The sequence below is a fragment of the Triturus cristatus genome, chromosome 11, assembly GCF_964204655.1.
Source record: "Triturus cristatus chromosome 11, aTriCri1.1, whole genome shotgun sequence".
Classification (NCBI taxonomy): Eukaryota; Metazoa; Chordata; class Amphibia; order Caudata; family Salamandridae; genus Triturus; species Triturus cristatus.
This window is the reverse complement of record NC_140594.1, coordinates 886897094-886909914: the sequence shown is the minus strand read 5'-3', so window position 1 is coordinate 886909914 and position 12821 is coordinate 886897094. Positions and strand designations below refer to the sequence as shown.

The 12821-nt window shown below is 40.4% G+C and overlaps 1 protein-coding gene across 1 annotated transcript in view; it reads left to right on the top strand.

Annotated features, from left to right (window-relative positions):
* The window catches only part of KCNAB1 (potassium voltage-gated channel subfamily A regulatory beta subunit 1), an 822927-nt gene extending 814380 nt beyond the window's left edge, over window positions 1-8547 (top strand). The window contains exons 13-14 of the mRNA XM_085634769.1: window positions 3308-3396; window positions 7078-8547. Of these exons, the coding sequence (XP_085490895.1) occupies window positions 3308-3396; window positions 7078-7167 (179 nt within the window). The 3' untranslated portion in view covers window positions 7168-8547. The remainder of the gene's footprint in view (window positions 1-3307; window positions 3397-7077) is intronic.
* The last annotated feature ends 4274 nt before the right edge of the window (window positions 8548-12821 follow it).

Here is a 12821-nt window from a genome sequence, read left to right as displayed (position 1 = left end):
GGCAATGGGTATTGCGGTAGGCGTTCCACCACAACGCCCATTGATTTTGACGCTGCCCCCTATTTACAAGGGTGGTGTTAATATGGGGCAGTGCCAAAAGTTTGATTAAAGAAACCTGGTCTTAACGTGACGAAACAAGGAGAAATGTTTAATTTCTCCTCATTTTTGCTGTTTCTATGTGTGCTGCATTGTGAGGCACATATAGAAACAGCAAATCGCCCCGAATGATTGTTTGCGTTCCTGCACATAAACAATCATTAAAAAAATTACTAGGCAGGAAATATCACAGGACAAGAAGTTACTACCATCTTGGATTGGGAACTTCAGGAAACAAACACTGGGAGCACAATCATTTTAAGTCACGCCCAGTGATCCTGGTGAATGGTGGTTTCCAGTATTAGCTGGCTTGACAACAACCCATTTTTGACGTCCTCTCTGCTCCAAACTTCACCAGCCATTTCCTTCTTCCGGCGCTCCACACATTATGTGGATCATCTCTCCAGTTTACCATGCAGAAACCCTGAAGCTGGCTGGATTCAATGTCTTGTTTTTCGTGGGCGTGAGTCCACAGTAGCACTTCATTGCCTCTGGTGGCCTGGTCCCCAGATGCAACAATGAGCGAAAACACTGAGGAGAATATTAGCGAATCTGAAAATGGACATTTGGTTTTCCAATAGTTTCCAAAGAATAGTAGCATGGCTTGGGTTCTCATCTGTGAGAGATTTGAAATACATAGATTGGTTGCCACTCCTGTGAAGGACTGTTTCATGCTACCCAGCTGTCAGTCAACAGTCAATCTTAACATTTTTTCTGGAAATGTGTCAACCTCCATTCTACATATGCTTAGTTTGCTTACATAACCCCTGTAATGCAGCCCATCAGCCAGATATTTATCAGCTCTTGCATGAGGGAGATGTGGTGAAATGGTGATTGGGACACTGGGCTAGTAGTTAGTTGTCCTGGAAGAAGGAGAAGCAGGAAGTGTACTCTGGGCTGCCTCTCTTCTCCAACATGCAGCTACAGCTTGCGATTGGCGCTTCAGTGAAAAAGGAAAGGCAGTGGGGAATGCCTTTGGTGGTTTTTCACCGGAGAGGTCTTAGTGTCTTAGGTTGTGGAAATACTGGAATACTTGGGGTCGGGAGGCAAACAGAAGAGACTCAGGCGATCTCCGGGATAGTTTCAAGTCTAAATAGACTAAATTTTAACCAAACCATAAGGACCCTCTCACTAAGCATTTTCACTTCAACATATATACAAAAATAAACTGATTGAATAGCAAGAGCTAACATCATAAATTTAGTGGAGAACTCCAGTCACTAAAATATGGAGCTTTCAGAAAACATCTTACAAAAGTGTTAAATGTTACTGTATATTTGCAAAGATCATGTCCTCAGTAATTGTAAAATAATGTAATATGGAAGTGTGCTCTGTGATTGCAGGAATGTAGTTGCATTCTAGGATAAAGTACTGACCCAAAAGATCTGGTGAAATTTGTGTATTTTGCATTATACGAATTACATGAAATTAAACAAGAATTCGTCGGCATGAAATTGCATGTAATTTCGGTCTGCATGCCACTGTTTCCAGCAGAAAATGTCTTCTTGGTACAGTGAAATTTCAGCTATGCAACATTTTCTTCGCGAACCAGTCTCAAGCGGGTATTTCACTTGACTTTTAAACATGACTTAAGCCCTTGTGTTAAATTATCGACAAGTTTGCAAAACTTCATGAAAATAAAATTTGCTATTTCACATACTCTATACCTTCTATTTATAAAGTTGGCAAGATTTCCAATGATTATTTTTTTAAAGCTCTGTTTATACCAGAAGTACGTCAGCAAACTGGATTAGGACGATTTAATGCTCAGTTCCAAAATGTCTTTCACTCCTCTTGGATTCAATGATTCATTTTGTTGCTGATTCGTCCAATCTTACTCCTGCTCAGTAGGCATGGATTATTTTGGAGGTTCTGTACCTACAGATGATGAATGAATTTTAAATATACTTTGCTTATACACCTAGAAAAGATTAAATATTAAAGGTTGAAATGAGAGGATTATGAGATTTTGTTTTCCACAACTGCATGAATATAGAGTTATATGCATTTTATTTATATTTTCTTCTTCTTCATCTTTTGTTCTCCCTCTTCCCATATGTGGCTCTTCCTGCTTAGCAGTTGTGTTATAAAGTAAGAAGAAGTATGCCACATTAGATAATGAATACGAAGATTGTGGGACTGATTTATAGTTTGTGGACAGGAATTTACTCCGTCACGGTGATTGAGTAAGGTAATCCTTCGCACAGAGGGAGTACCCGCCTGCCATATTTAGTGATGTTTGCCGGACCTGCCGACATCCCTTGCTGTTACAGGAACCACTGTCACAACAGTTCCTTTAAATTCATTAAAAGATTGATGGAGCCGGACGTCAAATTTCCAAATTTTTTAAATCACTGCCGCGCCATGGGAGATTTCTCCCTAGGTGTGGGGGTCATTTTGCAATTTTCTCTGCCGTTAATGCCAGGATTTACCTATCAGTGACGGACAGTGAAAAATGGCCATGTGTTCTCTCCCTCTAAATAGTGTGGGCGAACACATAACCAAACCTCCAATGGTCCTTATTGCGGCCATCAGAGGTGTACGTAGGTGGTGGAGACAGAGTAGTCTCCACCACCTAGATCTTGAAGTTCAGCCCGACGAGTGTTTGGAATGGGAAAATAGAAGTGCAGTTACTCTGTCCCAGAGTACCTGCTTGTTTCTGAGAAGTGCCGGTACTCTCTAATTAAAAGTTTTACATCTGTCTTAGAAAGTGCCGGTACTCTCCCTCTCCAAATAAAAAAGTGCCGGTACTCCGTACCGAACAGTACCACCCCATTTAAAGCGCTGAGCCCGACTCAAAAAGAGGCGGACAGAATTTCGCTATGGCGGTGTGGGTAGTCCTTCGCTGTTTCAATGGAGAACCCTCACTACCAAAGTATAAATCAGACCCTGTATTTTCTATTTAGCAAAAACATTGCTTCTTGCACCAACACTTGTACATTATCCTTTTTGTCTCATAAAGAAATGCCTGTAAAATGTTTTAAAAACACACAAATCACTGAAATTACAGAAGCAGGAATGAGAGCTGCTCTCAAGTAGCAAGATCTTCCACTATTCTATTAAAGGCTGATGGTGTTTTATTTAGTTTTGCTGTCTATGATTTTTCAATTTATTTAATTTCATCGCTTTTTAATAACTCGAATTACAGTACATTCGAAAATGTGTTTAGTCAAAATGAAACGCAACAATTTTTTGTGTGTTTTTTTCTTAGCTTGGTGCCTGCGGAACGAGGGGGTGAGCTCAGTTCTCCTGGGATGTTCTAACCCTGAGCAACTTATAGAAAATATGGGTGCCATACAGGCAAGTATTTCAAAGACATGTTGAGAACATTTTGATTATCATTAATTGAACAAGTAAAGGTTAGGAGGGAGTTAATGGAATGGTATGCCAATCTTACTCTTGAAATTTGGTTGGTGAACTGATTAATAGCAGGGCTCCCAGTTTTCTGTTTTTACTGATTTTTACAGATAAATACAGACAGAAAACTATTTATTTTCCTGTCTGTATTTATTGTTAAAAATAGAAAAATACGGAAAATAAGCCTTCTTTGGATGCTGTTTTCCACTGTCAATCTTGAGTGCCAGGTCAGTAGGTGTACAGATTGAGAGGAAGGGGAGATGAAACAAGACAATAGATTTCCTAATTAAGCCTATTTATGGTCAGAGCTACAGTTATTTATGCTATCCTACAATGCAAGTGTTTTCAGATAACGCTGTTGAGCTGTATACGGCTGAAACCATTAGGACATTGAAATGCGAGTATACATTTTTCAGTTAAATAAATCTGGAAAAATACCCATTGCAGCTTTATTTACACATTTGCAAAAAATAAATATGGATAAATACAGACAGAAATGTTGAAAAAAAAATACCATATAACCGGGAGCCCTAATTAAGAGCTTGCAGTAAGAGGTGCTCTTAATCAGTCCATCCACCGACTTTCAGGTGACGCATTATTCTAGAACCTTCTTAGACAAGCAATACTCAGGTAATTTCCCTCAGGTAGTACAGAGGTACAAAGCTGCTATTCAAAGCAGGGTAAACACTTGTGGTGTCCCACGAATCTCTACTGAACTTACCCAGTGGGAATTCATGTTAGCAATATAGAGTTACCTGCCAGAGACAAATATATTTGAGTCTGGTTTCCCTCCCCCTTTCCCACAAATGCAAAGCTTTATCTCAAAAGATTCTAGTGAAAAACATAGGCAATAATATTGCAACATGTATTATAAGAAGTAGGTCAACTATGTATGAAAAAAATATAAAAACAGGAAGCATATTAAATTATATGAATCCCCTTATACTAAACCCAGGCTAGTACTCATTAGCACTGATAGCCTGTCATAGTGAGGGCCCAATACATTTGTCACATAGCTGATTACTGCAATAGGGAGAGTCTGAAAGCCTACAAGGTCAAGTTGTGTCTATGAGACTCCAGAATTCAGTTTGCTATTAGTCAGCAACACTGATGTAGAATAACAAGCTACTTGGATGTTGAAAATGATCCTCTCTGTCTCCTCAAGCATGATGAAGTACATTATTTTAGTCACTTCCAGGGGTTTTGTGAGAAACATCTTTTTGACACTGATGTAGTGTGAGAAAAAATGCATGGGAATTCTCTAAATATCACACCTGCAATTGCACTAATCTAATCTTAAAACACTACATTCTATATGAATATATGAACCAAAAGCACACAATAAAAACTCAGAATACATATAGTGAGTATTATCATACAATAATGAGCATAAATACAGAATATTTACCAATAAATTTATTAGAGACAGCATCCTGGGCCTCTAGGCCCTAGAGAAGTGGTCGACAGGTGCAAAATATAGTGGAAACCTGAGCAAATCATGTAAAAAGAAATGACTGAGCTAACACATATTTTCTTTCAATACACATATACTTCTAGCTGTATGATGGGAAAATTGAAGAATAATAATGTTAGTTCTACTAATATTATATTTTTGACATCATAATGATTGAAGACTATTTTAATTGACAATTAATTATATTTGAAAATTGTATGCTAGTCCCTTGTGTTAATAGCTATATATATTGCAAGGGAAATATAGCTCAGAAATTGAGCTACTAACTACATCACAATTAAGTACCAGGACAGACAGTAGCAATACATGAAAAACATAGGGGCATATTTTCAAGCCCCTTGCGCCACTGCTGCATCACTTTCACTGACGCACTGGCAGCGCAGTGTGGTACTCGATATTTACAAGGCCACGTAAAGCCACCCTGCATGTCTTATTGTGGGCCTTGTAACTACGGCCCCTTTTCACGCAGCACTTTGCGTGAAAGGGGCGTGCCATAGGTGTTGCTGTGGGTGTTCCCACGCAACACCAAAGGATTCTGCAGCATTACCAGATTTACAACATTTCATAAACCTGGGAATGCGCCAGAATCCTACACCTCCCCAGGGGAGGCGTAAGGAGGCACAACAAGGAGAAATACTTATATTTCTCCTCATTTTTTCTTCTTTCTAAGCGTGTTGCATTCTGCAGCACGCATAGAAAGAGGAAAATACCTCACATGATTGTTTTTGTGCATGTAGGTGTCCCTTCCTGCACAAAAACAATCTCCCCTAAATCACAGATACCCCTGCACCATGGCATAAGGGTGCCTGCATTGGCACAGGACATCCAACTGTGCGCCAGGGCAGAAGAAAACACAGGAATGCAACATATAGTTGTAAATATGACACATCCCTGTGCTTTGAAAGTGGCGCTGCGAGGCGCAGTCAAATGGCGTGCGGTGCCGCGCTGCGTCACATTCTTGTAAATATGCCCCATAATGTATACTGACATATGATTTTGTGACAGGCCAGTGCACCCTGGTTACAATTGTGGAATTTCAAAATGCTTTACCCAAAACCTTGTTTAGAGTGTAGCGGAAGTGTGCGTACAGAGCAAAAATATGAGGTATCTTGATTGTCGCACATTTTTCCTCTTCCTAGATTTAAAATAATGGAATATTGTCACACAAAACCACTGAAATATTATTAATGGTTTACCCCAATATAAGGATGGTAGAAACTAGTAATTTTATCATGCAACAAACCATGTGATAGCATTGGAATCACAGATTATTCTCCAGGCACTTAACAAAATGTAGAAATCTGGAGTTAACATCTACCAGTAACTTAGGGCCATGTCATCAAGGCAGCACTATGAAATTATCGCCGCTTTTGTGTCTGTTTTCGGGCGAAAAGCGGCGATAATTTCATCGCCTTATCAGCAAAAACACGCTATCGCGTGTTTTGCTGACTTAGCGCCCGTTACAACAACACCCAGCTTTGCATCACTAATGAGATGCAAAGTGGGCGTAACACAGAGATATTTCTAGGAAAATGTCACTAAGCGACATTACTCCTATTATCAACCTGCACGCTAACCTTTGCAGCGATGATAAAAGGAGCGCTAACCGCGCTCATCGCAGGTTTCTTTACGCCTGCTTTTCCTTTGACTAAACAATGTTAGCCAATGGGTGGTGGATTATAGGGCTGAGTCCACCCAGCCCTATCAACAAGGTAACCCCTGTCCCTGTGCGTTTATCGCTGGATTTCCAGCGATAATCGCACCTTTTTTCAACTATCGCTGGTTTATTTATTGCAATCGAGATAAGCGTTGCTGATAGCACGCTATCTCGGCAATATCAACCAGTGATAGCCGGGGATAATTATCCTAGCTCTAAGTGCGCTTAGCGATAATTATCGCCGGTTGTTGCTGATATGCTCCTTAATTCCAGCCATGTGGTATCACCCTTATTTGTTGTGCTGCATTTGTAAGATTCAGCTAAAAAAAAACACACAATTTTAGAAAGGCCCCCTTCATTTATTCTAGCATCTAACTGAAGTTAAAGAGCTCGGTAGGTACTTTTATAAGTCCAACAAATTATCACATCTTTAAATCAAAGTAATTTAAAGAGACATTGTGTTGTGATACTGAACACAATTTTTATGTTCTAGGTTCTTCCAAAGATGACATCTCATATTGTGAGTGAGGTTGACAGCATACTTGGGAATAAGCCGCACAGCAAAAGGGACTACAGATCCTAATGTGGAGCATGGAGGATTGGGACTGCATGATTACAAGAGTGCCCTGCTGTAAATAGTACGGGATGTGCACCAGTGATTGGTGTGTACATTTATTCAGCACTGTGGCTCAGTCTGGACTGTCGCCGGATCAACGGAGAAATAGTTTCAGCGGCAAATTCAAAAGCACATTCGCAAAATGAACTGCAACAAAGCAATTTATTTGCATTTTCTGGCATTGTCCTATGTCTTTGTTACTTTTTATGCACCTTATGCTTCGAAACATCTGGACATCTCAAACTGATTCGTAACAAAGAGATGGTCGGTGATCAGTAAGAGATAATAGACGGCCATATTAAAAAAGTACAACATTGAATCCTCTACTTTAAGACTAGAATGATGATCCAACACATTAGGATAGAGTTCAAAACAGACAAAAAATATGTAGCATATGAGATTTTATTAACAAAACATATTTTCAATAGAATTTGGACTAGACAGCTGGTGTAAGTTGGTAAATGACTCTTGTCCTACCATGTCAGGGTATTTGAAACATTGACAGTATTACCTTCTAACATACCTTGACTACTGTTTTACGTTGTATTGCCCCCTAAAGATTTTGCATGCTTTCTAGGCACGATAGCACCCTTTTAAGGTGATGAATCTGGAATGCAAGCCATCGTAGAGGCAGATCATAGTTTTAAAGCTACATACACAAGTAATGCACTTTAGTTGCATGGGATCCAAGGATTCAGGTTCCTTCAGGGCTCATAGGCCTATGCATAAATATAATAGGGAATGGATCAAACAAGGATGACAGATCTTTTTACTAATGTCAAACATGGCTGCTCCTGTGAATATGAAACATCTGCCCATCTCAATGAAAACTTGTTTTGGACATGGTGTCCTGTCGTAGTTAAAGCAGATTCATGTTTTTGACTTACTTTAGCTATACAAATGCATCTTACATGTACTTGAGTACTGTGAATAAACTATGGGGCAGATTTATGAGGTTTTGCCGTAGGGAAGCGCAGCAGGCCTTCCTGCTGCGCTTCCCTACGGCAAAAGAAAAGGGCAGGGATGCGCCGTATCTATAAAATGCAGCGCATTCCTGTCCTTTACCCCTGCGCCGGCGCACAATGGGCTGCCTGCGCCAACGCAGGCACCTCTGCACCATTTCTGTACAAAAATAATCACAAGAGGTTTTTCCTCTTTGTATGGGTGCTGCAGAATGCAGCACACATAGAAAAAGGAAAAACGAGGAGAAATAAAGATATTTCTCCTCGTTGTGCCTCCCTTACGCCTCCCCTGGGGAGGCGGAAGCTTTTGGCGCTGCCTCAGATTTACGATTTCTCGTAAATCTGGGGCAGTGTCAAAAGGCCATGGGTGTTGCTGGGAACGCCCCCAGCAACACCCATTGCACGCCCCTTTAACGCAGAACACTGTGTTAAAGGGACTGATATTTATGAGGCAGCATTAAGCCAAAAAAAGTGGCTCAGTGCTGCCTGATAAATATCACGCAGGCTTCTGCGCCACGGAACGTCACAAAAAGTGACGTTCCGATGGCGCAACGGGCCTCATAAATCTGCCCCTATGGGTCTATGCTGGTGATCTGTAAGGGTTATGGAGCACTATATACATTCAATGGCAAAAAGAATTTAGAGTGACCAATATTTTAAAAAAGAATAGTGCCAGCCACAAAAGGTTGGCACTCAGTTCTGATACACATTAGCACTGTGTCTCTAAAGCTGAAGGGTTAGATGCTGGCATTAGCTATTGTTCTTTGTTTTCATTCTGTTTTCAATTAGTGTTTACAGCAGGAACAAGAATCAGATGGGATAGTTGGATTGATTCCTGCCAGTAAGGGTTATATTTTAGGAAAGGGTGGTAAAACCCTGTTTGCTTGCATAATGCAGCACGGTAACAGATTGTAATTAGCCTTCTCCTATTTACACAATGTTGCCTGTGGCTCAGGGCTACAATTTTAGAGCTGGCATTGACATGTTAATGCTACCAGTTGAGGTCAAATATTTAAGTCCAATCTTACGTACCCTCACAACTATCATTGTGTTGCCTGTTGTTGGGAACAACAAAGTACCCTCACAACTATCTTAGTGATGCCTGTTGTAGGCAACAACATGTTTTAGGTGAGGTGTTAGCCAAGACCTTTTGATTTTCCTAAATATTATATGAATAATGTACTTATGTATTGGGGCTTTCAGCCAGCCCTCTTCTTCAAATGGTCTGTTATTGTATTATTCACATTTTACTTCAGCCCACTACAGCATACACCTTAGGGCACAGCATCAGCCTGCTTCAAACCTTGGCTAATTTCACAATAAGTGACAGCATTTTTTCCCCTTTCACTAGGAGCACATCCACAGTCAAAGTAGTTCCCTTAACTTCCAGGAACAAACATGCAAATGTAAACAGGTACTCTCTGTGGTGTACGACACCGAGTCAATGCCTTATTTTGGTCAACAAGTAGTTTCACTTTCAAAGCAATTCCTATTTATTTCACTTACCCATTAGCACAGGCTGCAGAAGCCATCTATGCGACATACTTAGAACCGTGTAGGAAGCCAGGTGGCGTGGATGTAAGCAAGATACACTTGAGGTGTGTATACAGTCGTTAGGTATGCTTTTAACAATGTAATGGAAGCACATTATGGCGTATGCCATGTATTTGACTGTAATACAGCATAAACCTGTCAATGCCACGCTTAATTTAAATATTTCTGACTATATCCAATTGGGGGGGAATTTATACTAATCATTTGGGGACAGGGGGCAATTCTCGATTAATATCTAGGTGGGGAGGTTACCAAGATGCTCTTATAGTGTCAGAATAGTATCTCAGCTAACATATTGACTCTAACATTTAAAAAAATTCAATGAAGGCCAATCATCTTTAATTAAGAGCAAACCTATACCATGCTTTAGAAACATACATTTTATTATTTTAAGTACAATGCACAGTGGGAAACAAACGAACAAACAAACGTTTTTTGTGGTTTCACACTTATAACTTGGTGGCCAGAAGAGATCACTTTCATATCTGTATCAACATTGTGATGTAAAGTATGCTATATATATGGTTTAGGTATTATCAGTATCTTAAGACTAGTTATTCATTTTATTCGATACATCAGTTGCCCTAGGGCATAAGAGTGTTGTACATTAAACATAGAAATGCAGCTGTCCACAAAAAATAAAAACAATAAGAATACAACTAATACAGGTAATATGGCTAGTGCTCAGCTTATCAAGTCACTTCATTGAAAAAGGCAGTTACTTTTTCAGAATGACTTACAAATAAGCAAAAACGTGTATAGGCCTTATTAACAATTTGGCGGTCCTTCTGTACTCCTGTAGTGTACACGCGCCGTATAACGAGAGCAATCCATGGCGGGTGGGAAGTGCTGCGGCGGTGTTATGGCGGTGGGCTGTTAGGCTCATATGAGAGCCTTAACAGCAGACCACTACCATGACAGCGCCTGCAGCATGTTCTAATCAAAGGTCATTTTCTGTTTCTATGTGTGCTGCACAACGCAGCACACATGGAAACAGGAAAAATAAAGCATTTCTCCTTGTTTCACCTATTTAAGACCAGGTTTTCCCTGGTATTAATTTTGGTGCTGTCTCCTATTTACACCACCCTTGTATATAGGGGGCAGCGTCAAAATCAATGGGTGTTGTGGTGGAACGCCCACCGTAACACCCATTGCCCTCCCCTTTCACGCTAAGTACAGCGTGGAAGGGGGCCTTATTTACAAGGCAGTGTTAAGAACGCTGCCTTGTAAATATGGCAAAGTCCCTATCGCCATAACAGTGTCATTAAAAGTGGCGTTGTGGTGGCAATACCCACTTGTAAATATGCCCCAAAGTGTTTTGCCCACTTATTAACTGAGCACTCCAGATTCTTTAACATTATGCCCTTACACCTTGTCAGGATCAGAATCCTTTAGAAGCACAAGACATTTGAAAGCCCTGCTACCATTTTTAAACCCAGCTGGCCTATTCAACTGTGTTTGATTCGTTGTAGATGTATATTGACTCATCTGCCATTCAGACAAAATTCTATATAACTTCCTACCTCTTTCATCATCCGAAAGATATTTCTAGATGCATTTTCACATTCAACAGACACCTTCTGCATATAGGACACTACTTGGGCCTTCCTTGCACACTGGATCCCGCGGTCCTCAAACTTCCTTAGGGGCATATCAGCAACAACCGGCGATAATTATCGCTAAGCGCACTTAGCGCTAGGATAATTATCGCCGGCTATCGTGGATTCTTATCGCTGAGATAGCGTGCTATTAGCAACGCTTATCTCAAAAGCAATAAAAATCCTCACGCTAACTGCCTAACGTGAGATTATCGCTGGATCCAGCGATAATCTAAATCCAGCGATAATCTAACGCAATGTGGCGTTACCTTGTAGAGAGGGCCCCACACATTTAGCCATGATATCCACCTTCCATAGGATATCATGGCTAAGTCAGTCCTGAAGCAGGCGTAAGGAAAGTAGCGATAACAGGGGTTATCGCTACTTTTCTTGCCGCTATGCTTCATAGCGTGGGGCTTGATGATAGGAGAAATGTCGCTTAGCGACATTTCTCCTGTCATGTCAAGTCAGGAACGCCCACTTTGCATCTCATTAGAGATGCAAAACTGGGCGTTAGGAATGCCTACGCTAATGCAAGTTTTCACGCGTTAGCGTGAGCTTGCTAATTAGGCAATAAAATTATCGCCGCTTTTCGGCTGAAAACGGCCGCAAAAGCGGCGATAATTCTATCGCCTCGCCTTGCTGATATGCCCCTTAGTGTCAATCTGAACAGTGATGAAGAATCAGAGAAAAATGGATTGAGAGATATAATTCCCTTTTAGGTGCCCTGCTGAATACACTAGGATTTATAGATGAACACATTTATATATGGTATACCCCATGAAGAACCAAACTGTTGAAAAGCTTAAAGTGACTCATAAATTATGCAAAACATAAAAAGGAACTCTGGGAAACTCCTGATTCAGTTGGAGAGGAGCCCCACTAAAGTGTATCAATCCACCAGCGACACTATTTTACCTGCACGCGTCTGCTTTCTGACCCAGGGATGAAATATTATCAAGCCCAGGGCAGAAACCGACGTATTAACCACTCCAGGCAAAGTATTACAGCAGAGAGTAGGTTATGGAAAGAGCTGGGACAGTTTATTTTATAACGTTCATTTTTGTAAAACTGAAAACATATCTTATAACATGTATGATATTAGCGTACTTTGTTTGAAATGTGTACTTAAAAGCATGTTTTGTTCCTTCATAATATGTCATTTCACCTGCATGTATGACAGTCTCTTCCTTTACGTCATTAGTTTGTGCATTAACTATAATTTTCTGCATCAACTTTCCATGCTTGCAAAAACAGTTTTTGACCTACATGGGCCTGTATTAATTATGAGCTGCAATGCTAAGTGATGGGCTGGAGCTCTTTCTGCAGTCCTCAGGTTATAGGTTAATGAATGGACACCTTCTATCAGAGAGACTGTTATTACAGAAGTTGGAATGTATTCATGGTAAAATTGCAAGTATTTTTAAAAAATGAATTGATCTTTTAATAAAGAAAGCTAAATAGAGTTCAAGTGGCCCAAGCGTGTTATTTCTTGTTCTGTAATGGT